The 24,251-nt window shown below is 47.7% G+C and overlaps 1 protein-coding gene across 1 annotated transcript in view; it reads left to right on the forward strand.

The window, feature by feature from the left end:
* The first annotated feature begins 1,762 nt into the window (after nucleotides 1-1,762).
* dlgap2a (discs, large (Drosophila) homolog-associated protein 2a) overlaps nucleotides 1,763-24,251 on the forward strand; it is a 73,442-nt gene continuing 50,953 nt past the window's right edge. The window contains exons 1-2 of the mRNA XM_056295676.1: nucleotides 1,763-2,908; nucleotides 19,702-19,916. Coding sequence (XP_056151651.1) covers nucleotides 1,826-2,908; nucleotides 19,702-19,916 — 1,298 coding nt within the window. The 5' untranslated portion in view covers nucleotides 1,763-1,825. The remainder of the gene's footprint in view (nucleotides 2,909-19,701; nucleotides 19,917-24,251) is intronic.

Here is a 24,251-nt window from a genome sequence, read left to right on the forward strand (position 1 = left end):
CGGGACCCACTTTTTTCTTCTTTTTTTTAAACTTAAACTTTGTGTGGCTGTATCTGATATACTAATACTAATACTAATAACAATCCAGGATTACCCAGCCAGTTGTGGGATTCATAATGGCAAATCTCTGGTTACTGGATCGCTTTGCTTACCCCCACTTTACTGGCCACCCAATTTAGACAGTCATTCTACTGATTTCCGGTTTCGTGAGAGAGTTATGCATGTACAAAGATGCTCACCTACCATAGTTTTAAGGAGTAGGATGATGTATGCAGTTTCTGATTCCTGGCTGGGATGAGTCAGATGAGTCGTCTAGTCCATATTTATCCCCAAACAGTCAACCACTCTCTCACTCTCTCTCTCTCTCTCTCTCTCTCTCTCTCTCTCTCTCTCTCTCTCTCTCTCTCTCTCTCTCTCTCTCTCTCTCTCTCTGCTCATAGCTCATAAAAACTCTCCTACACTTTATGAGGTTACAGTTGGTGTGAAAGTGCAGGAGTTTATGAGGCGTGTAGTTGGCAGCCAGGAGAGACTTAGGTGTTATTTTTGTTTGCCTGTTTGTCTCTCGGTCTTTTACATTACCGCACAAGGCAGGGTGCAGATAAATATGAAATATCACCCAGTTTTCTGCCACAGCATTTGTCTCTTTGTCTATTATTGGTGCTCACTTCTGCAAATGTGAATAACGACGGAATCTTATCAGACTCTTAATATTACAGCACAAATGTGTAACGCTCGTAATTAACAGGATTCTCTGGCTAACAAGGTTTTCAATTATGAGTCAGATCTGCATTATCATTTTTTGAGTTAAGTGGAAGGCTGCTGATCACGTAGGTGTCACTTGGGATCCAATCCACATTTTGTACTCTTTCCCAGCTAAAGTAACCAGAGGATGAAGGAGTGAGTTTATCACTCAACATGGCCATCAAACTGTAACATGTTGAATACTGAGGTTATTTTCTTCGTCCTGAAGTGATTCAAGGGGGGGGGGGGCATTGCAATTACAATGGGAAAAGAGGGCGACATAGCCGTAAGATGGAGTAAAACTATCTTCCGATTGAGTTAAAGACATTGGGATAGAAGGCTGAGACGCCTGCCCTTGGTGACCGATCACACAGAATTGGGGTTTTAATCTCTGACTACGTGGATGAGAGAGACAGAGGGGGAGGGGGGGGGGGTCATTTGGTCTATGCCTCTCAAGGACGCTTGTCCAGCCGTGCGCCTCAAAGCGCTCTCCTCAGGGCTTTGACGGATGACACCAGCTCCACAAAGTGATAGGCTATTATTTCACTTTGCATTGGATAAATGGCAATGCGGGCTCCTACCTGTCGCCACCCCTTCTCTCTCTCTGGCTCTCTCTATCTATCTCTCTTTTTTTCCATTCTCTCTGTCTAGCTGTATGGTATCTACAATCAGACAAAAATGAAGGCAGGAATGAGAGGCCTGAGATGTGCCATTTACTAAATGCACTTTTTCATTCATATTGTGCTGCTACTTTGTTCGGGACTGTTGAGAAAAGTGGAGGAAATGTGAATGATAAAGATGATGACCAGGCTGAGGAAAGGCCTTATAGTGTGCTTTTGTCACCCTGATCAATAGGCAGGAAATATCTTTCTTGAAATCTTTTTTTTGTGTGTGTGTGTGTGTGTGTGTGTGTTTGTGTGTGTGCGATGAAAGCTTTTTTCGCCATGGGATGAAGGGTTTGAAATTCATGCTCTCTTCTCTTTCTCTTCTTCTTTTTGACTCCACATCCTCTACAGACCAGCAGTATTCATGGTCGCCCTCGCAGTACTTCGATGAGGACAGCTACTCCCCTCCACCCAGGAACATGAAGGGTCTCTCTGGCGGCCGCCCCTCTCAGCTCCACCTCACCTCTCCCACCTCAGCCCACACCTGCGGCCTGGCAGACTGCGACCACTCCCTGGACCACCACCTCCACCATGGGGAGTCCCGGCACCCTTCCTACCTCCTCAGCCCCACCGAGAGCTGCCCTCTGGAGGGCCACCACCGCTGTTCCCCAAGGAGCTCCATCCACTCTGAGTGCATGGTAATGCCCGTTTCCATGTCAACTACTGACCACTCTGTCTCCAGCAGCACTTTCCCCCGCATGCACTATGGCAGCGGTTCCCGGGACAGCGGTGGCACATCAGGCGGGAGGGAGTCCCGGGAAGATGGCGGTGGCTCGTCATCGCACGTCAGTGGCAGCAAAATGAACCGCATCCCGGCCAACCTCCTGGACCAGTTTGAGAAGCAGATGCCACTGCACCGTGACGGCTTCCACACGCTGCAGTACCAACGCACCTCCACCACTACCACCACCACCACAGAGCAGCGTAACGAGAGCCCCGGGCGAATACGCCACTTAGTCCACTCGGTGCAGAAGCTCTTCACCAAGTCCCACTCTCTGGAAGGTTCCTCCAAAATGAACGGCACCAAAGGGGACTCGCACCGTGACGGCACACACCACCACCATCACCACAACCATGGCCACCACAAACACAGCAAGCGTAGCAAGAGCAAAGAGCGCAAGGCCGACAACAGTGGCAAGCAGCGCTCAGGCGGCTGGTGGAGCTCTGATGACAACCTGGACAGCGACAGCACATACCGGACGCCCAGCGTCATGTCACGCCACGCGGTGGACCACATCAGTCACTGCTACCCCGATTCGGTGCACGGTCATTTGGCGGGGGATCTGTCGCTCAAGGCCTCCAAGAGCAACAATGACGTCAAGTGCTCAGCCTGCGAGAGCATAAGCATGGTGCCTGAGAGCAAGTTCATGAAGAGGAGCTCCTGGTCCACACTGACGGTCAGCCAGGCCAAAGAAGCCTATAGGAAGTCCTCTCTCAACCTGGAGAAACCCATGACGCCCACTGACCTAAAGCCTAACCTTAGATCCTGTCACTACTTACAGGTGAGTTCACATTCACATCTGGATATATTAATGCGTCTTATCTGAGTGAGGTTTGTTATTTGTAGTTGATTCTGGGTGGTGAGTAGATGCTGAAATAGATCACGCTTGGATGGATCCAGGGACAGATAATGGATAAGAAGATGAATTATTGATGGAGGGATGGACGGGGTGATGGATAGTTGATGTGTAGGGTGGTGAGAGGTCTCACAAGTGCTTTTGAGCAAGTGACGCTTTGAAAAAAAGCACGATTCAGTTTTATTTCGAGACATCAACCAACACCGCACTTCCAAAGTTGATTAAAACTTCATTTAGAGCAGCTCATTGACGAAGATCGACCTTGATATTTAAGCCCGCACGGCACAATACAAAAATAGAAGGTGTTCTCCTCCTCGAGGCGCTGTAGCTTGGTAGATAATGCAGGAAGGTTGGACGTCCTATTGACCAGCGAGACAGTGTCTTGTTTGCACATCCAGGACACTACAGTTGCCCCTGTCATAGTGCCCCGTATGTTTTTAGCACTGGAAGATGGCACCAAGACGAGGAGTCGGCAAAGGGAAGGAAAGGCCCAAAATCAATACTGAGTTTTTTTCCCCGTTTATGGGCCACGTCTCTCATAAGTAGCTCAGACCCAGGACTGGCTCTGTTGCAGAGCCCGTAGAACCGCCGGGATCCCATTTAGAAAGTAGCAGCACTTCCCAAGTTTAGCAAACATCCCCGAGCTTTTTATTTATTTATTTATTTTATGAAAGCTAAAGGGTACGCCCAATGAAAAACTGAAGGCACACCGGCGTCCCAAATGACAGATCCAGCCAGGCCGAAATGTGTTCTGCAACAACACAACTCAATAAACAACCGCTTACGATATTTGATAGCAATGTGAAAGTTACCGCCTGCAGCCCAAATAAAGTGAGCTCTTCGGCACATAGGAGAACCTTGGAGACTCTGCCGCGAGCAGAACGTCTTTCATCCGCGAGATGCTGTTGTAAACAGACCTCCGAGACGTCACTCAAACCACACCACAAAAAAAAAACAAAACACAAAACACCTTTCGGTTTAAGCAGACGACAACAGAAAATGGAGACGACGTTGTGAAGTTTATGGGGATTTAATCTGACTCGCACATGACGACAGTTGTGGACCAGACAGACAATGCAGGCTCCACCCTCGGTCTTTTTTTTTTTCCTTCCCCCAATCACTTTAAGTGCACTAATCTTTCAAGAAGACAGTGACAGCCCTCACTGGGGGCTCCTTTTCAACCCCCCACCCCACCCCACCCCCCCTCCATTTGGTCATTCAGCTGCGGCGGCGTCCAAGCCATGGCGTCCAAACACTTCTAAAAATAGCCTCCCCTCCTGCCTCCTGACGCAGGGCTATATATAGCCGAGCATTAACAATCCGATCCACGCAGGGTGACGCACCCGGCCCCCACGGGGAAATCAATGCCCCCTCTTTGAGAGGGAGAAGATAGATGGAGGGAGAAAGGGAGGAAGTTAGATGCACTGCCAAGGTCTCTGCCTGTGTGTATTCACACGGACGCTCCAGGAGGCTGAGGGGATGAGGCTGCGTTCGCTCCCGATGGCCACCGGCGGGCCGGAGTTTTATTTCTCGATGCCGAGGGGGGTCACATTGACAAGTTTCCACTTCTTGTAGCTCCCGAATTTGGCAACACCTATGTCTGCCCTCCGTAGCCTCTGTATCCAGGGAGGGAGGGAGTGTGTGTGTGTGTGTGTGTTTAATTTCATGTTTCAGGGTGTGATTTTTTTGCTCTCCAGATGGTTTGACGATGTGCAAGTCACCTCGTTTGCGTCCTTGGTTTTGATGACAGAGACAAAGAAAATTCTTCAAATGACAGGGTGTTGAGACTGAGTGGGGGATGAGAGAGAGGCGTTTGAAGCCTGTTGCCTTATTTGTGTATTTTTGTGTATTTTTGTGTGTGTGTGTGTGTGTGTGTGTGTGCGCGTGCATGCACATTCCATGCTTGGTGTGTGTATGTAGTCTCATATATGTGTGCAGGAGTGCATTAGTAGGCGGATGAATGTATCTGTGTGTGTGTGTTGGAGATGAATTAGGTGTGCGTGGTGAACGACCGAGCTGAAGTAGCGTTGGCTCGTCTTCTGCAAAAATGACAAACGTTGGGGAATAAGCCCAGGCGTCAGTCATCACTCTCTGCGTCCCTGTCTCTGGCTGGGACATCGCTCAAATCAGCCTCAATCAGCCGATGTGAAAACACACACACATGCATACATGCACGCACACGCCACATACACACACCATTTTTTTTCCTCTTCAGTGTCACATTGGGTTTCAGAGCAAGGCATTAATTTGCAGGATGGGAGCTCACCTTGTTGAATTTTGGACACTATCTGTGTGTGTGTGTGTGTGTGTGTGTGTGTGTGTGTGTGTGTGTGTGTGTGTGTGTGTGTGTAGCACTCACACTCGTTCTCTCTCTCACCCTGCCACCCTGAGAGAGTGAAAGACGAGTAAAGCCAGACCGGTGTTACCGCGGTGATCTCTGTCCCCCTCCTCCCCGACATCCTCTCCCAATCAACTTAACTTTCGAATCGACGCACAATAACTTCCCTTCATAGACACCTCTCGGCCTGGATTAAGACAGCTGCACCAGTAAGCGCAACTCGATTGTCTCCCCCCCATAAAGTGGTACAAAGAGAGGATTAGTCGTCGATAGTTATTGCTGATAGGGCACTGCGGAGGGATTTAATAAGCCAATTAATTGCCACGTTGGCTTGCCAAAGGTTGGGGCCGCTGTAGCAAAAAAAAAAAAAAACACTGCCGATTGAGAGACGGATAGAGCTGCGGATACAAAAGGAGGGCTGTGGCTTAAACATCACACTGCCCAGTGACGTACATACACACAGACACACACACACACACACCACATGTGTATACACAAAGCTATTTTGTTCCAAGAGCCATCAAATTGTGTGTTTTTGTGGTTTGTTTTGAGTTCAATAGATACTTGGTGAGACTGTGGATAGACGGGTCTGCACAATGTATTTATAATAATGCGTTCTCATACTGCCGGTGAAGCGGGCTATCATGAGTAGGCTATGGGGCGTGATGTTTTTTTGTACCTGGTTGTCTTTTCGGGGTCACGTTTAATTGGACATTTTGACGAATTTACAGGACATGCTGCCCTAAAGTACAAACCGAGTGTCATTATTCTATTTCAAGGTATCTGTTGTTGTTTTTGTCTCATATTATTATCTATGGCGCAGTGGTTAGCGCGGTCGCCTGACAGTAAGAAGGTCCTGGGTTCGAACCCTGGGGTTGTCCAACCTTGGGAGTCATCCCTGGTCGTCCTCTGTGTGGCGTTTGCATGTTCTCCCCGTGTCGGGTTTCCTCCGGGGGCTCCGGTTTCCTCCCACAGTCCAAAGACATGTAGGTCAGGTGAACGGGCCGTACTAAATTGTCCCTAGGTGTGAATGTGTTGGTCCTGTGATGGCCTGGCGGTCTGTCCTGGGTGTCTCCCCGCCTGCCACCCAGTGACTGCTGGGATAGGCTCCAGCATCCCCGCAATCCTGATTAGGATAAGCGGTTTGTAAATGAACAATGTTATTGTTTTGGATCTTAAATGAAACTAGATAAACACAATACAATTATGTACATTATTCCTCGTTACATTGTAGAAAAAAAAAACACTTTCATGTTCAAATCCGTTTGAACCAATTCAACCCATGGTATATCAGGAATTGGTCAATTTTCACATTCCTTCCACTTAACACACACACACACACACACACACACACACACACACACTCACACACACACACACACACACACACACACACACACACACACACACACACACAGAGTTCATAAACACAAAGCCATGCACATGCAACCCTAAATGAGGTTAAGGTGCAGCATCGCCTGCTATGTAGCACCCCTGGGAGTTTCTGAAGTCTAGTGTCTTGCCCAAGGGCACTTCAACAGGGATAATTATCCCACAGAGGTAGATGCCATTCTCTCTCTCTCTCTCTCTCTCTCTCTCTCTCTCTCTCTCTCTCTCTCTCTCTCTCTCTCTTTTTTATTACCAGCCAGTTTTCATCATTTGCCATCTGCTGGGATTTGAACTGGCGGTCTTTCAGTTGTTTTCGCAGCTCTCTACCTTGAGGCCATCTCGCTGCCTCAAAAATTGATTTCTACCAATGAGACTCACACCCACGCATACAGAGCACAATGGATTAGCATGTCATCACCTTGACCCTTCGGCCACCTTATCTGTCAAGAGTACGCTGAGGTAGAGCGACATGACGCGAAACTGTGTTTCGGATGTCTGAGGGGACGTTTCTACGCGACATAATTTCATACGAGAGATCTGGAATTCCACCGTAATGAGTCTGACAAGTGGCATATCTAAAACTGCCTTTGTGACTAGTCACCGTGGGATTTCCGCTACGGGGAGAGAAATTACAACAAGTCAGATTTCCTCACAGATATGTGTAATGACATGTTCACATCACTCCAACATCTCCCATAGGTGTTCAGCTGGGTTGAGATCTGGTGACTGCGTAGGCCGTAGCTTTTGATTTACACCATGTTCCTCCCCGTCAAACCGTTCAGCGACCCCCTCGTGTCCTGTGGACGGGGGCGCTGTCACCCGGGAAGAGACCACCCCCATCGGGATAGAGATGTCTCATCAAAGGTGATCACGCAGAATAACTCTGTTTTGCAGCGACCCTTCCCTCTAAGGGGACAAGTGGACTCAAACCATGCCAGGAAAAGCCCCCCACAGCATAACAGATCCCCCGGACCCCCCTCACCGTAGGGGTCAAACATTCAGGTTTCTCCTTTCATTTGTCATCCGTCTGTACATAAATGCATTCATACATACAAACAAACACACACACACACACACACATATATAGATAGATAGATAGATAGATAGATAGATAGATAGATAGAGATTTAGATAGATAGATACATACATATTGTCAGTAGATTTCATGCTTGTCTGACATGAGAGGGCAGAAACTACAGAAAGATGTCAGAGGTACGTCTCCACACCCACGGTTTTAAAGACGTACCCCTTTCCCCCAATAAGCTCTCCACCCCACAAATTTCACTTTAAAGAAAAGTATCTGCTGAGCAGAGACAAGCTGTGTATCAGGCCTAGATTACCCCCCTTAGGGTGCCTAAGACCCCTCCGCTTTCATTTTGAGATTTCTAGATAGACTTGCGTAGCCATTTTTCTTTTTCTGGTGTTGCGCTCGGTTGCTCGGCTGAACAAGGGATTTTTGTAGTAAATGTAAAACACGTGAACTGTAAAACAGGCAGATTGGTGCAGCATCAGCAGTAATGCGGACGTTGTACCGGACCGTTGTGGTGAGGAGGGAGCTGAGCCAGACGGCAAAGCTCTCAGTTTACCAGTCAATCTTTGCTCCAACCCTCACCTATGGTCATGAGCTTTGGGTAGTGACCGAAAGGGTGAGATCGCGGATACAAGCTGCTGAAATGAGTTTCCTCCGTAGGATGTCTGGGCTCAGCCTTAGAGATAGGGTGAGGAGCTCGGACATCCGGAGGGAGCTCGGAGTAGAGCCGCTGCTCCTTCGCGTTGAAAGGAGCCTGTTGAGATGGCTCGGACATCTGATTAGGATGCCTCCTGGGCGCCTTCCTTTGGAGGTTTACCGGGCACGGCTAACAGGGAGGAGACCTCGGGGTAGATCCAGAACTCACTGGAGGGACTACATGCCCAGTCTGGCCTGGGACCGCCTTGGTATCCCCCAGGAGGAGCTGGAGGGCGTTGCTGGGGAGAGGAACGTCTGGAGTGCCCTACTTAGCTTGCTGCCACCACGACCCGACCCCGGAGAAGCGGCTGGTGATGATGAATGAATGAATGAACGAACGAATGAATGAATGTAAAACACGTCTATGAACAAAAAGGTAATTTGCTGTAAAAAAAACAAGTTTCTGCAGTTGCACAGTAATACAGTTTTCTAAGATGGTGGCAGTAGCAAATCTGTCCCTGCCCTACCAGCAGGCAGCCAATTTGAGCAAGATCAACCAGTGAAGAGGAGGAAGTGTTTTTTCACTGCCAGAAATGCCATGCTAAGACTTGAGACAAAAAATTAGCACGTCCAAGTCAGAGAACCCCCCCCCCAAAACAGGCAAAATAACTGGCAGCACAGTCGAATATCTGAACTAGGTAAGACCTCTTGAAACAAGATCAGATCACTTGTTTACCTGAAAGATCAGAACTCTTGAGACAGATAGTCGAGCTCATCTGAAACCATCCATCCGTCCGTTATCCAAGCCGCTTATCCCAGTCAGGGTGGCGGGGATGCTGGAGCCTATCCCAGCAGTCGTTGGGCGGCGGGGTGGGGAGACACCCTGGGCAGGCCGCCAGTCATCACTCTAATGATGCAGTCCCTCTGAAAGCAGTTCTCAGCTGAAAGCTTTTGTGTTTTACTTTTTAAAAATGCTCTTTTAAGCTGAAAAAAATCAAGTTGGATAACTCAACCTAGATATTCTTAAACCATGATGACTAATCTTACATAGTTCTTAATGAGAAAATTATTCTTGAAACGAGACAATATTTCTGTATCATTTCAAGCGTGTGAAACCTGTTGAGATACACCTTTTCTGCAGCGTTACATCAGCACATTGTAGAAGCAGTAATAAAGCTTAATGGCATCTTTTAACTAGTCAGGAATTTGGCAGCTAGAAGTGCCACTGTGTCAGGAACATATTGAAATGTGGTAACAAAAACTTCAGATTTATCTGTTGGCCACAGATATATAGATGTATTAAAAAATTACTATTCACAATGCACCTCTAAAAAGGCAAGTTTGTTTTGTAGATAAATTCATCCTTGCGATCGGCCTTATTGACCTGATTTTATTTTTGACCGGGTCGAAACGTAATTGTGAGTCTTGCACAGCTTGCAAATCTCTACCCGTGTCTCTCACAACGAGGGCGGTGATGCCGCTATGCCGGCAGACCACACGTCCCACTGAGAGCCCGCTACGGAAGCAGCCTCCTCCTGGTATTCAGCGGGGTCCTTAGGCAGGGGGATGCTGGCCTTTATAGAGGCACAGACCAGGGAGACAGCCGTGCCCTTGACATTAACACAAATGAGAATTTCACACACAGCCTGGCCCTGAAGGATGCTGGACATCTCCTGCAAAGACAGGAATACCTTCAAGGAAATCTGCCTTTTCGTGTCTGTGTGTGTGTGTGTGTTGCAAAGAAAGAGAGAATAACGTGTGTGTGTGTGTGTGTGAGAGAGAGAGAGAGAGAGAGAGAGAGAGAGTATGATGTATGTTATGTGTATATTTGTGTGTGAGAGAGGGAAGGGATTAGAAAGCCCAGGGTGTCACGGGGTCTGCAGATTTGCGCATGTGTGCCGTGTGTGTTTATGCGATGTACATGTGTACGCTGGACCTACGGTTTGGCAACACCGCCTCTTTTACACTGCCGGCCCTGTCGCTGCTCGTTTACCGAATGCTTCCCTGAGAGTCTTAAGAGCCGAGTGTCGACGGACTAATGGGTAGTCAGGACTCCATGTGTGCACTCTCCGAGCACGGCGAGCACGGTTAGCGAGCGCGACAAAGAAAACAGCACCTGTACTATATCACACGTGGTCCCTATGAAGGCTTAAGGGAGGACATGATGAGCTGGAGGCAGGTGGGCGGATTAGCAGTGATTGAGTCTTTAAGAGTTCGCTCTATCTCTCTCTCTCTCTCTCTCTCTCCACCTCTCTCTCTCTCTCTCTCTCTCTCTCTCTCTCTCTCTCTCTCTCTCTCTCTCTCTCTCTCTCGCTCTCTCTCTCTCTCTCCACCTCTCTCTCTCTCTCTCTCTCGTTCCACCCCTCTCTCTCTTTCCCCTGCCTTTGTCTTCCCTGCTCATTCCCCCTGCCCTGATTTGATTTTCCCTCTCTTTCTTCTACTTCTCTCACTCCATCTCCACCTCTTATCTCTTCATCTTGCTCTCTGCCCACCCCTCTGCCCCCCCCCCTCCATTTCACGGCAGTGTCTTGTGTGGCTTGCCGGTAGATGAGCTGTGTGGATAGAGAGAGCTGCACGGTTAACGAACGGAGGAGGGCACCACGGGGGCATCGGCTGAGGCCTGCCTCATGCCTACGGCCCCTTGCAACACCAAGGAGAATAGCGGCGATGAGCTTGTTGGGTCACTTATAGAAAAGGTGGTCAGTTATTGTCGCTCGTGACACCTTCGCACAATGTCTGCTATATGGCTCCCTGTCATTTACAGTACATCCACAGGAACACGGTCAAATTCGAAAACGAATGTTTTTCACTCCGCCGTGGCCTTCCGTCCACCGAAATCTGAGCTTTTTGGAAACGCTCTCCAACGTGGATAGGTTTTAAAAATGTCGGTCTCATGTCGCGGTGTGGACGGCGAAAACGGAGACATGCGATTGTCATGTGGTCAGAGTAAAGGTGCCGGCTCAAGTTGCCTGCGTACGCCCAGTTCCTGTTCTGTTGCTTTGGCCTTTCAGTGTGGACGGCGAACTTTTCCACAATGCTGGTGTGGACACAAAACTCTCCACCCGTCTTCACAGTGAAAACAGCGTTCTCGAACTTCTTTGGATTAATTTAGATGTATTCTTCCATCGGTGACTGGGGGGGGGGGTGTTGGGGCCCAAATGAGGACCCCAACACCTCCCCCCCGGGAGCTGCCCAAGGGCCTTGCAAACAAAACATCGAGACAGGTAATTATTCAACTAAACAATTAACACAAAGCATTCACTGTCAACCCTGGTATGTGAAGACAGAGTGATTTATCAGGGTGGGGACACCTGCAGTCAGCTGAGGCTGGAGACGTCACTTACATGAGTGATGAAACGATTCTCTCAATAAACGTGTGCGGATGAACTGATTCAGCTTTCTGTGATTTACTTACCTGGATTATTTAGCATGCACAAAGACACAAAGAGCAGCTTGCTGCTTTAATAATAGATAATAATAATCATCATTACATTTATATAGGGCTTTTCTGGACACCCAAAGCGCTTCAGATTGAAGGGGGTAACTCACTTCAACCACCACCAATCTGCAGCAGCACCTGGATGATGCACGGCAGCCATTTTGCACCAGAACGCTCAGCACACATCAGCTTGAGGTGGACAGGGAAGAATCAGAGCCAATTACACGGGGGGATGATGAGGTGGAGAGCCCGGTTGGGAATGTTGCCAGAACACGGGGGAACCCCCCCCCCCCACTCTCCATGATAAGTGGCATGGGATCTTTAATGACCACAGTGAGTTAGGACCTCAGTTTAACATCTCATCCGAAGGACGGCATCTCCTACAGCACAGTGTCCCCGTCACTGCACCGGGGTATTGGGATTTGATAGTTGTTGTTTTTATTAGGACCAGAGGGAAGACTGCCCCCTACTGGCCCACCAACACCACTTCCGGCAGCAACTCATTTTCCCAGGAGGTCTCCCATCCAAGTACTAGCCAAGCCCACACCTGCTTAGCTCCCATCATTTGGCAGAGCCAGGGTACATGTTGGTCTGGCTGCCGGCTTTGTGAATTGTTCGAGGACAGACAGGTTATCATGTCTCCTGTGGGGGACCCTGGAATATGTCCTTTAACATGGAGGGGCCGCGGGGCCAAAAAGTTTGAGAACCACTGACGTCCACCAAATGTTTGACCAAAACATCTTGGTCAAATGGGTCAGCCATGCGGAGGAGGATGCAGTTCAAGTTGTTGGCCCTCGTGAAAGAATTGTAGACTAAATTTGTGTTTCTTGTACTTCATTGTGAGACTTGTGGAGCCACGCTGATCCTTGAATCCTCTTGCTCCAATTAGCAGGCTCCTTTGCGCCGCTTGTGTCCTTGTTTGGACATAAATTGCTATTTTCAGTTCGATCAGGGAATGTCAGGGCAGAGTAGCCATTGTGTTTTTCTTCTTCACCCGGTTAAATCCGCCCCACGCCGGGTTCATTTACCCGTGGAGTCATGTACACCGCCGCCGCCGAGTCCATTTCATGTCTTCGGAAGGAGACAGGACACCTTGCAATCTATCTGGTTTATCAGAGAATCCAAATTAAACAAATGTGGCCACAGCTTGTGCCTGTCCTCTGGTGTTCTGTTCCTTAATTAGATGTCTAAAAATATCAAACCCCTCCAAGATTTAATTAACCCATCGACTCCATTCGCTAGGTTGTGCATGTGTGTCTTTGAGGGGAGATGAATGGCTCTTATCATAGTGTTCGTCTCCGTGTGTGTCTGTGCGTGTTAACAATTTGCAATGAAAAGCCTCACAATACCTCATAAGTTTGTCGTTTGTTTTTAAAATGTATTGGTAAATGGTGTTTCACTTGTAAATATTAATCAAACCCAAATTAGAATATGGCATGAATTATTGTTTAATTTTATTTATTTATTTATTTTATAGGAAGCTCCACAGGATAGCTTAGGGGTGTGCAGTTAACTTTTTATTTCTCCGTTTGTTTTAGTGTAGCCTCCAATTCATTTTAAATATCATCTATTCATAAAGTAAATTGAAAGCACAGTTCATTAACTGATAATACAATTTCACAGCTGATGCACTGCTTAACCATAATAACCTTTTTATCATAAAAAATAAAACGTAGTCGAAGAACAGTTCCACTCCCTAAATTGACTGAAATGAAAGTAAATAACCATTAACCCTGGTTTGTTTTATCAGACGGCCTTCTTACAGCGACTTAAATTCATTCAGAAGTTGCTCTTATGTGGATTTAGTCAGTAAGACCTGCTTTTACTGGTGTTTCCACTAAATAGATTTTATTCCCCAACATTTCACCACATCCCCACCACACTCTCAACAAATTGTGGCTTATCTGTTTTTCACAACAGACCGTTTTTTTGGGGGGAGGGGGATTTTCCCCCCTTTTTCTCCCCAGTTGTACCTGGCCAATCACCCTGCTCTTCCGAGCCGTCCCGGTCGCTGCTCCACCCCCTCTGCCGATCCGGGGAGGGCTGCAGACTACCCCATGCCTCCTCCAATACATGGGGAGTCGCCAGCCGCTCCTTTTCACCTGACAGTAGGAGTTTCACCAGGGGGACGTAGCACGTGGGAGGATCACGCTATTCCCCCTGGTTCCCCCTCACCCCCAAATAGGCGCCCTGACTGGCCAGAGGAGGCGCTAGTGCAGCAACCAGGACAAATACCCACATCCGGCTTCCTACCCGCAGACACGGCCAATTGTGTCTGTAGGGACACCCGACCAAGCCGGAGGTAACACAGGGATTCAAACCAGCGATTCCCATGTTGGCACAACAGACCTTTTGATGTACAGATTGACAGCAAGTCCAACACTGAAGCTGAACACATGGAAACCGCTAATACAGCGCCTCTCAGTCCATAAGGCAACGTTAGTTTTATGAGGAAATGGATCTTGATGTACAACCTTCTTTTGCTGAGTTAAGAAACTACGTAGCTTTGACGGGCTGGCGGGACAAGCCAGAGACGCTGTACAACATGGTTCTGTGTTAGAGCCAAGCGAGATGGAAAAGCTAATTCATGCTAATTCACTGTGAATATGGTGTCTGCGTCTTGGCCAAGCTCAGATAGCTCAGAATCAGCCGAGCAAAGGGATGTCATCTCATGTCAAATTCACACGCTTTGCACATCCCCAGTAGCATCAATAAAACAGAACCATCACACCATTCTGTTTGAAATGGGCACACCATAGTTAGTCTGGTGTGTTTCTTTTTTTGGGGGGGGGGATTCCCCCCCCCTTTTCTCCCCAGTTGCATCTGGCCAATTACCCCACTCTTCTGAGCTGTCCCAGTCGCTGCTCCATCCCCACTGCCGATCCGGGGAGGGCTGCAGACTACCACACGCCTCCTCCTACACATGTGGAGTCGCCAGCCACTTCTTTTCACCTGACAGTGAGGGGTTTCGCCAGGGGGACGTAGTGCGTGGGAGGGTCACACTATCCCCCTCCCCCCCTGAACAAGCGCCCCGACTGACCAGAGGAGGCGCTACTGCAGCGACCAGGACACATACTCGCATCTGGCTTCCCACCTGCAGACACGGCCAACTTTGTCTGTAGGGACGCCCAACCAAGCCAGAGGTAACATGGGGATTCGAACTGGCGATCCCCATGTTGGTAGGCAACGGAATAGACCGTCATGCCACCCGGACGCCCCAGTCTGGTGTTTTTCTAATGAAAGATTATAACCACACATGCTGTGAAATGTTTGCTTTTTTCTCTTAAGGAATTTTGGGTGTCGACCGAGCTCGAACTCACTTATGACATAGGTTGACAGCCAGGTGTTGCACGGTGAGAGACATCAGCCATATCTGAGCTATGTAGTTGGGACTTTTAACGAATTAGCATGTGTTGACTAATTGCACATTGTAAACAGCAACATGCTAGCTGCTGCTCGTATACCAGAGACTACCAGGTAGCGGGTTAAAGGACATTCTGACAGCACAAAGTGGGTACGAGCAGGGTGGAACGATGACAGGTGAGCCAAAATAAACTAAAGCGGTGTTACATCAAAATTCATGGTGTGACAAATTTAAACCATTTCGAAGACGACATCAATTTGGAGACCCCTTTCTGTTTGGAGGAGGTTTCGCTGTTCATTTTAAAAGTGATCTGAAACCGGAGGATTTGTTTCCAAGTCAGACCGATATACACCCGCAAAAGCCTCCTACCCACACAGATCCCCTGGAAAATTGCTTCTTTTTTTGCTTTCAGAGTAGGCCTTTAAGTTCAGTTCAAATTTAAGTGTACGGTAAATTGTAATATTGGATTATTCAGAAGTCCGCTTGCCTTTTTTATTTCTGAGATTTGCTGGTATCTTAATTTTGTGTGACTTGACTTTGTGTGACTTGACACACTTGTTACGACTGAGAAATTTTGACTTGTGACTTAAAAAGAGGACGGTACGGTGGCGCAGTGGTTAGCGCGGTCGCCTCACGGCAAGAAGGTCCTGGGTTCGAACCCCGGAGTAGTCCAACCTTGGGGTCGTCCCGGGTCATCCTCTGTGTGGAGTTTGCATGTTCTCCCCGTGTCTGTGTGGGTTTCCTCCGGGTGCTCCGGTTTCCTCCCACAGTCCAAAGACATGTAGGTCAGGTGAATCAGCCGTACTAAATTGTCTCTCTGTGTGTGTGTGTGTGTGTGTGTGTGTGTGTGTGTGTGTGTGTGTGTGTGTGTGTGTGTGTGTGTGGCCCTGTGCTGGACTGGCGGCCTGTCCAGGGTGTCTCCCCACGTGCCGCCCAATGACTGCTGGGATAGGCTCCAGCATCCCGTGACCCCGATTGGGATGAGCGGCTTGGATAATGGATGGATGGACTTAAAAAGAACGGACCGGGCCCTACCCTTCGCTGCACAAACCTCTTTTTACATGTTTTTCCCTGGCGGCTGATAACCCCAGACTAAAACTGAAATCTGATGCGGCGCTTTACACACCCATATGACACGTCGCTTTTCAAGTCATAATCCCCATCGGTCGGCCTCGGCCTCCGTTAGAGCCCCAACTCCCCGACAGGAGATCACACGCGGGAGTTAATGACCGGCAGCTTTAGATCAAAGCTGCCTGTCATTAACAAAGGCAGGCTTGAAATTAAACTGTAATTGATTAATTATTCAGGCTGTTTTGGTTTGATGTGACACTTGTTAGCAAAGCAGACGTGGGTCGCTGCACACTGACGCCAAGAGTGGGATCCGTGTCACAGGCGACCCGCAATGTTTTCCAAGATGCAAAATAAATAAATAAAGCGACAACAAACAGAATACCGTAGCAGCAGGGCACGATGTTCAGGATTGTGTAGTCCTCATGAATATGACGTGCCTGGGTGGTCCGGCATTGTTTCACACATTTTCTGCACATTCGCTGTTGTTTGATAAGGTTGTTTGTTATACTTCTTACATAGTGCATTTTGTACTTTGCTTATAACATGGTTGGGATTTGATTTTCAGCTGGCCAATGTTTTATATGAACACAATTTGCCATGTTTTTTTTTTGTTTTTTGTTTTTTGGCTCAGTTAGTAATAGCATATCAGTTGCTAATATTAAGTGGGCGACATTTCCTATCAAAACTGCCACACGATCCTCGCTCGCCAGTGTCGTGTGTGAGGCTGCAGGACGGCGTTCCCCTGACGGGTTTGTGGCATTTGGAAGGAAGCACATCTCCTGATCACATGTGCAACAGACAACCAGCTCCCAGTCCATGCGAGTACAAACCAGAAATCACCAAAGAAAGTTATATAGGGTGTTCTGGAGATTGTGTGTGTGTGGTCTCATATCATCTTCATCTTCCTCCTAGCTAATAGCAGTAGCAGGCAGAGCAGGGGTACTCATTCGTGGCGAGAGAAGATATTCACTGTAGGGAAATAATGTGGTCCCCGTGTTGTTTTGCCCCTCTAAATCTAAGAAGTGAGAAATGTGCAAACAAGTGTGATTTCAACTTGATGAATTCTCGAGTTTGGCGGATTGGCGCCATCTCAAGGCTGACGTGGCATCCAGGATATTAAAGTAACAGATGGTTACAGCGTCAGGAGCCGGCAGCGACCTCCAGGTTGGATTTAATGATTACTGACAATGTCATCTTTTATGAGTCTGGACATCATAAGCCATAAAAATACATGTCCAGCTATAGCTACTGACCGTCCCGTGCAGCTGGCAGAGTGCAACACGATATGAATAGATTCGCGTGCAGGCGACGATAGATTTTGCTATGTTTTGCTGTCGACGTCCTCCACCCCACCCCACCCCACCCCACCCCACACACACACACACACACACAGACAATAGGACCCAGTTGCAGTGTTAACAGAATGGCAAACAAATGTGGGTGGTAAAAATTAGCTACTAAGACCCTGACTCATCTGCCATTGTTGTCACAGTAATTGAACTCTGTTGTATTGTTTAACTAAAGCACAATGAGAGCACGTGAGAGAGTGAAGGTACGAGAGAGAGGGAGAGAGAGAGAGAGAATGAAAGTTGCATTGTTTGATACGAGCTTGTGATATCGAAAAGCATGTGTGTGCCATCTTCATCAGTTCACTACATGAGCGAGTGAAGATAGCATATGGCACATTTTGACAGGCTGCATAACCGTACCCACTACATTATACAATCTTGCTGGAATCACATAGCAGCAAGAATGTAATGTGTTGCGCACAAAGCATAAAGGATTCACAGTTGATTGTAAAAAATGTGCGGCATAACATAGTCTGTACCCACAATCCTGTATTTTTTGGCCAAGTGTGCACTAAACAGTACATGGCTCCAGTTCGAGAAGCATTCCAACAAGGGTTTTTCATGAGATGAAGCCACAATAAGTAATATCAGTGCATAACCTCAGTTTAGTTTTATGCTGCTCTGGAAGGTTGGAGATTTTCTCCTCGATGTGGACAGCTGCTCCATCTGCCCATCCCCAGAAGTCCGCAACCTGGGTATCATTCTGGACTTCACTCTCTCATTCCAGTCACACATCAAATCCATCACTAAATCTGTTTTCCTTCACCTCAAAAACATCTCCAGACTCCGGCCATTGCTCTCAGACTCTGCGGCAGTGACCTTCATCCATGCCTTCATCACCTCCTGTCTGGATTATTGCAATGGAGTCACGTCTGTGGTACCCAGCAAAGCCCTGGACAGGCTTCAGTATGTGCAGAACTCAGCTGCCAGGGTTCTCACCCACACCAGGCCCTGGCAGCACCCCCACCTTCGCTGGCTCCCGGTCAAGTCCCACATTTTCTACAAAATCCTCCTCCTGACCTACAAATCCCTCCACGCCCTTGCCCCCCAGTACCTGTCAGACCTCCTCCACCCCTATATTCCATCCCAGAATCTGCGGTCCGCAGAAACGAGCCTGCTTTCCATCTTCCACACCAGCCTGCGGGCTTTTGGGGACAGAGCCTTCAGTGTGGCAGCCCCCACCATTTGGACCTCTGTCCCGGCAGAGATCCACAACGCTGCTTCTTCGCACTTTAAAAAAAAACTCGTAAAAACTCACCTGTTCACCAAGGCCTACGGTATCTAGCCACTTCTATCATCCCCGGCAATCTCTGCTATTTTTATTTTCTGTTCTTGTGTTATTTGTTTTGTCTGCACCACTAAGTGTAAAGCATCTTTGGGTTCCTTGAAAGGCGCTATATACATTTAAGTTGTTTTTGTTGTTGTTGCTTCCACCCAGTCTAGGATGTTGTGTTTATCCCCCTGGCCCTACCTCATTCAATATTTAAGACTGCTGTGATACAGCCTGTAAAGACATCATTTGTGCATACTCAGAAAAATACACTGTACATACAGTAAACAGAGCCGATGAGTGCAAAGCGAGAGAGAAAAAAGTACCGCCATGGAAAGGGTAATGCGGGATCATACACTCAATTGCCAGATTTAACGAAGTGGGAGAATATGTCCACATGTAAAGCGCTTTGCTTGATTTGATGGCACGGTTCAACATGCAGTAACTGAAGATTGATGGAGCCATTCTGGTTGTGTCGGATCTCTGGTCTCATGCATCCATCTGTCAGTAAATATGAACAATAGCCAAGCCTATAGTTTACCATGGCTGCTGAGTGCAGGTCCTCGGCAACTTGTAGCCAAGCTGCACAGAGGAGATTCTGCACATCTGTAGCGTAGGAGGCTCCAAATGTACGCATCGGCACACGGGTTTTCTGTTACATCAATTTTATTACAAATCATCAAGAACTACACGTCTCTGGATTATACCAAGGCAACGGATCAGAAGCCAGCTTCAGCAAGAAGTGGATGTAGTAAAACTAACCCGTCACATCTAAGAGGGCTTTCATGCCGCCACCAGTATTTATGATTGCATTTGTCCCTGTGCCGTGCAGGTGCCCCAGGATGAGTGGGGGGGCTACCCAGGCGGCGGCAAAGATGACGAGATCCCCTGTCGCCGGATGAGGAGCAGCAGCTATGTCAAAGCCATGGGGGACGAAGAGAGCGGAGATTCCGACTCCAGCCCCAAGACCTCGCCGCAGAAGATGGTCCGCCCAGACGCCCTGGTCAAGGCCGTCATTAGACCGAGGGACCTGTTGGACTCTCAGAGGTAGGACACGCTAATCTTAAAATGTGTGGAGAATGTGATTTAACCACCTAGCTTGTGTTTGTTTCTAACCGCCTAGCTTGTGTTTGTTTCCCCGGCACTTCTAATAGCACTTCTGGGATTTTTCAGCTTTTAGTTTGACGTCAGTACTTGTTAGGTGTTTTTGTTTTTGGCACTGGGGCTGCAGGTAACAAAATTTAATGAGCCATTTAGACAGATCTTCCGTTTTGAAATGGTATGTTTTATAAAATGAGTCAAAATTTCTCCCAGTGGGGTGACATTGTTCCTTTTTTATGCATTCGGTGCAGTTTCATTTTTTTTTCCTTTTTTTTTTTGGAAATGTTCTGCAAAATTAATGTCAGTATTTTACACAGTAGCAGAGTTCATCGAGAAATAAGTCATAATTTACTAACTGAAACTGGACTTTTGTGTTTATTTGATTATAGTTGAAGACTCAGTGCATAGCCCTATACTTGTTTGTCTTGGGAGGAAATCGACTTCGTTTGTTCTCGTATACCTTCTCAAGGCGGCGTGGACAGCAGGTTTCCTAGCTGTAGCGCCGCGTCACTGCTGAATGAATACAGACGTGCCAGTCGGACAATCTAAGCATCAGGCTACATGAAATTACTACAATTCCTTTTACTTATCAGAATCATTACACCGTCATTCAAATCACTCTTTTCATTTGTCACTAAAAACGCAGCATTTTATTCCAGGATGAGATCCATCAGAATAAGGAAACTGATGGCTTTTGTTTTGGTTACTCAGTAACGAGTGGTTGCGAGTTTAAAAGCATTATTGCAGTAACATATGCATTGGATTAGGGCAGAAACAGGGCATCCGGGTAGCGTAGTGGTCTATTCTGTTGCCTACCAACACGGGGATCGCCGGTTCAAATCCCCGTGTTACCTCCAGCTTGGTCGGGCGTCCCTACAGACACAATTGGTCGTGTCTGCAGGTGGGAAGCAGGATGTGGGTAAGTATCCTGGTCGCCTCACTAGCGCCTCTTCTGGTCGGTCGGGGCGCCTGTTCAGGGGAACTGGGGGGAGTAGCGTGATCCTCCCATGCGCTGCGTCCCCCTGGTGAAACTCCTGTCTGTCAGGTGAAAAGAAGCGGCTGGCGACTCCACATTTATCGGAGGAGGCATGTGGTAGTCTGCAGCCCTGCCCGGATCGGCAGAGGGGGTGGAGCGGCGACCGGGACGGCTCGGAAGAGTGGGGTAATTGGCCAAGTACAGTTGGGGGTAAAAGGGGGGGGGGCAGAAACAGGTCAGAGAGGGCACGAGGCGACAGAGACGAGCAGACAGAAGTTTCAGCCTGACCTGCAACATTGAGGTGACAAGAAAGGCAGACAGCATACAGATGATCTAACAACAGGCCTGTTGTGGCATGGTTTGTGTTGCATTGACTTAGAAACACATGCTGCAGATATCTGCCGGTCCTTACAGTAATGTCAGGAAAGCCAACAAACAACCAGCCATGCCATTTCAACAGAAAATACTTCACTGCACATGTTTTTGCCCCGGAAGTGAATTTCCTGGCTTATCCGTTTGTTCTTTTTTATTAGAAGCTGTGTATATGTCTTGGTAATCGTCTGTTTTATGTTTTTTTCTTCAGCTGCCTTTGTGTTTACCTCTCTGTTCCTTTTATTTCCTTGTGACCTCACATCCCGTGTCCTCCCGCATCGCCTGTTATTGCTCATCTCCAGGTACTCCGGCGAGGAATTGTGTAACAGCAAACAAAAGATCACTTAGAAGTTGTTAAAAAAGCCCGTTTCCTTTATCCCATCTTTCAATCTAAATGGTTTATACTTTTTTTTTCAATTATCAAAAATCCCTAGTCTGTCAGTCGAGCTGCTCAAATGTCACTCGTCTACTTCCGACAAACAACATCGCGTCGGGGAGATCCATCATCTGTTGAAAAGGGAGGCGTTGTGTGCCGTCGAATTTGCTTTCATCCCCGTGCAAAGGGACCTGCGCCTCTTTGTGCACAGCTGAATGTGAAAACAGTAATTACTGCACCGGCATACGGAGGCCCGTTTTATTAATACGGCAGTTCTATAAAACATATCCCACAGACCCGTTCTTTCAAAACCCAATATTTTCATCGACTTCACTTCTGCCGCGTCAGCCTTCAGTAGTACATTTAAACAACCACGGCTGGAGGTCATTTCGGTGGTCTCCACGGGAGGACGCATACTTACTTATCCTGGCCCCTGTGCTGACAGAAATATTGGACACAAAGCTCGGATGACATTGTGCCCAAAACTTGACCAACATGTAAAATGTAGGTCTCAGACTGACAGTGACGTGTGTTAAGGGGATTTGTGTCGGTACTCAAGGCTCGAGGTGACATTCTAGAACTCTTGTCAAAGAAGGTTGAATCAGTTCATCTGGACACAACGCTTACTGACAGATACGTTTCATCACTCGACTAAGTGACATCTTCAGTCTAAACTGACTGCAGGTATGCCCACCCCGATAAACAATACAGTACAACACAGTTGCATAACGACCGAAACCAACGACCGGTTTCATATGCAAATATGGGTGGGACCATGGGTGCAACTGGTCGTTATGCAGCTGTATTGTACTGTATTGTTTATCGGGGGGGGGGTACCTGCAGTCAGTTTAGACTGAAGGTGTCACTTAGTTGAGTGATGAATCATATCTGTCAATAAACGCCGTGTCCAGATGAACTGATTCAACCTTCTTTGGTTTGCTGACCTGGGTTTATGAGCATGCATCAAGACATCTAGGACTCCTGATGGTTGCCTTCACGCCTCTATTTCATTTTCTTATCCACCCACCCCAATTGCTTTTGTCTTTGCTTTTCCTCTTCTTCTCTCTGTATCTGTTCTTCTCTGTCTCTCCCCCAGTCTTTTCTCTTCTCTTATGACTCCATTCCTCGCGTCTTCCTCTCTCACCGCTTGCAACACCAGCTCTCATTACCATTCAGCACAGGTTGTTAAATTGCTGTTTTCTCATGCTCTCCCCTGGAAACGTTGAAACCGCAGTGGGCGACACCCACAGAATCCACTAATACACAATAACAATGCGAACCTGACCCTGTTGAATGTACACACACACACACACACACACATACACACACACACACAGAATTAATGATCACAGCATTTCAGGCAGCATGCGTGTGATGTCTCTCTGCAGGCAGTGATGATGGGGAAGGATGCAGGGCAGGAGGGTTGGTGTATTAAGCAATAGGCCTCTACCTATCAGCCTCTGCCTATTTAGATAATAAGCCAGATATCCTTTCTCAGTCGATACGTAATGGACAAATTCTGTAGGGTACATGAATTGTGCCCCGGTGCATACAGATCGCGGTATCTTGTCCACCTATGGAAGATGCATTGCTGGCATTTTTTTCTTCTTTGTATTGCCAATCGCTCAGTCAGATTGTGATACAAAGGATAAGACACCTAAATTATGGTTGTCGATTATTTTCCATGCATTGTCAAGCTTCCCCCCCTGACTCTTCATTTTAAATGGCTCTAAGCGGCGAGTAATTTATGAGAATACAACAGCAGGGTGGGCCGATCAGTTGCAGTCATTGTGCTCGGAGTCCCCTCTGAATAATAAGTCATCGGCGCTTAGAATGAGAATCTGCTCGGCACCATTGAAAGGAAGATATTGACCCGTATGGATCAGTCATTGTATGACCTGCCTCAGAGCCCATTGACAGCAACCGCGGTATTGTGGAGAACGGAAAAGAGGGTTTGTTTGATACAGCAGGAGTGCCCCCGTGAGCGACATTGCTGTGCCGTCCTGATATTTTACTGAGACTTGTCAAAGGATGCCATCGTTTGACATCCCTTTTCTTTAAACTGGACATCTTCCATAATGTTTTGCTCTCCTGTGCAATGCCTTTTTTTTTTCTCCTGATAACACTTCAGATTGGGAATCGATGAGAAGTAGGTATGACCGCAGCACTTGTGATTCAGACCATTACGTCCATACTGTAAAATGGTCATCATTACTCCTTGAGAAACCTGTTCCTGGACGCCATTACGTTACATCCAGAGACTCTTACTGCTTCTATTTAGCTCGAGATCCAATACGCCGCTGTTTTCGATTCTTAGGCATGATGCCAACCTGCTGTTGTCCAGACCCATTACTGTCTCGAGTATCTGTGTGTGAGAGGCATCAGGCACGCGAGGAGCACCTGACAGGAGAGTTCTGGTTTTGTTGTGGTTCGTAGGGTCTGTTGATATGGAATTAGATCGGATTTGAGGTGGAAACACGGCGTAGGTTTGATGTCTTCCTTGCTCGTAGCAATTTGTCCTGCAGGGGTGGAAGATCGGGCCATCTACACCAATTTG

The sequence above is a fragment of the Lampris incognitus genome, chromosome 16, assembly GCF_029633865.1.
Source record: "Lampris incognitus isolate fLamInc1 chromosome 16, fLamInc1.hap2, whole genome shotgun sequence".
Classification (NCBI taxonomy): domain Eukaryota; kingdom Metazoa; phylum Chordata; class Actinopteri; order Lampriformes; family Lampridae; genus Lampris; species Lampris incognitus.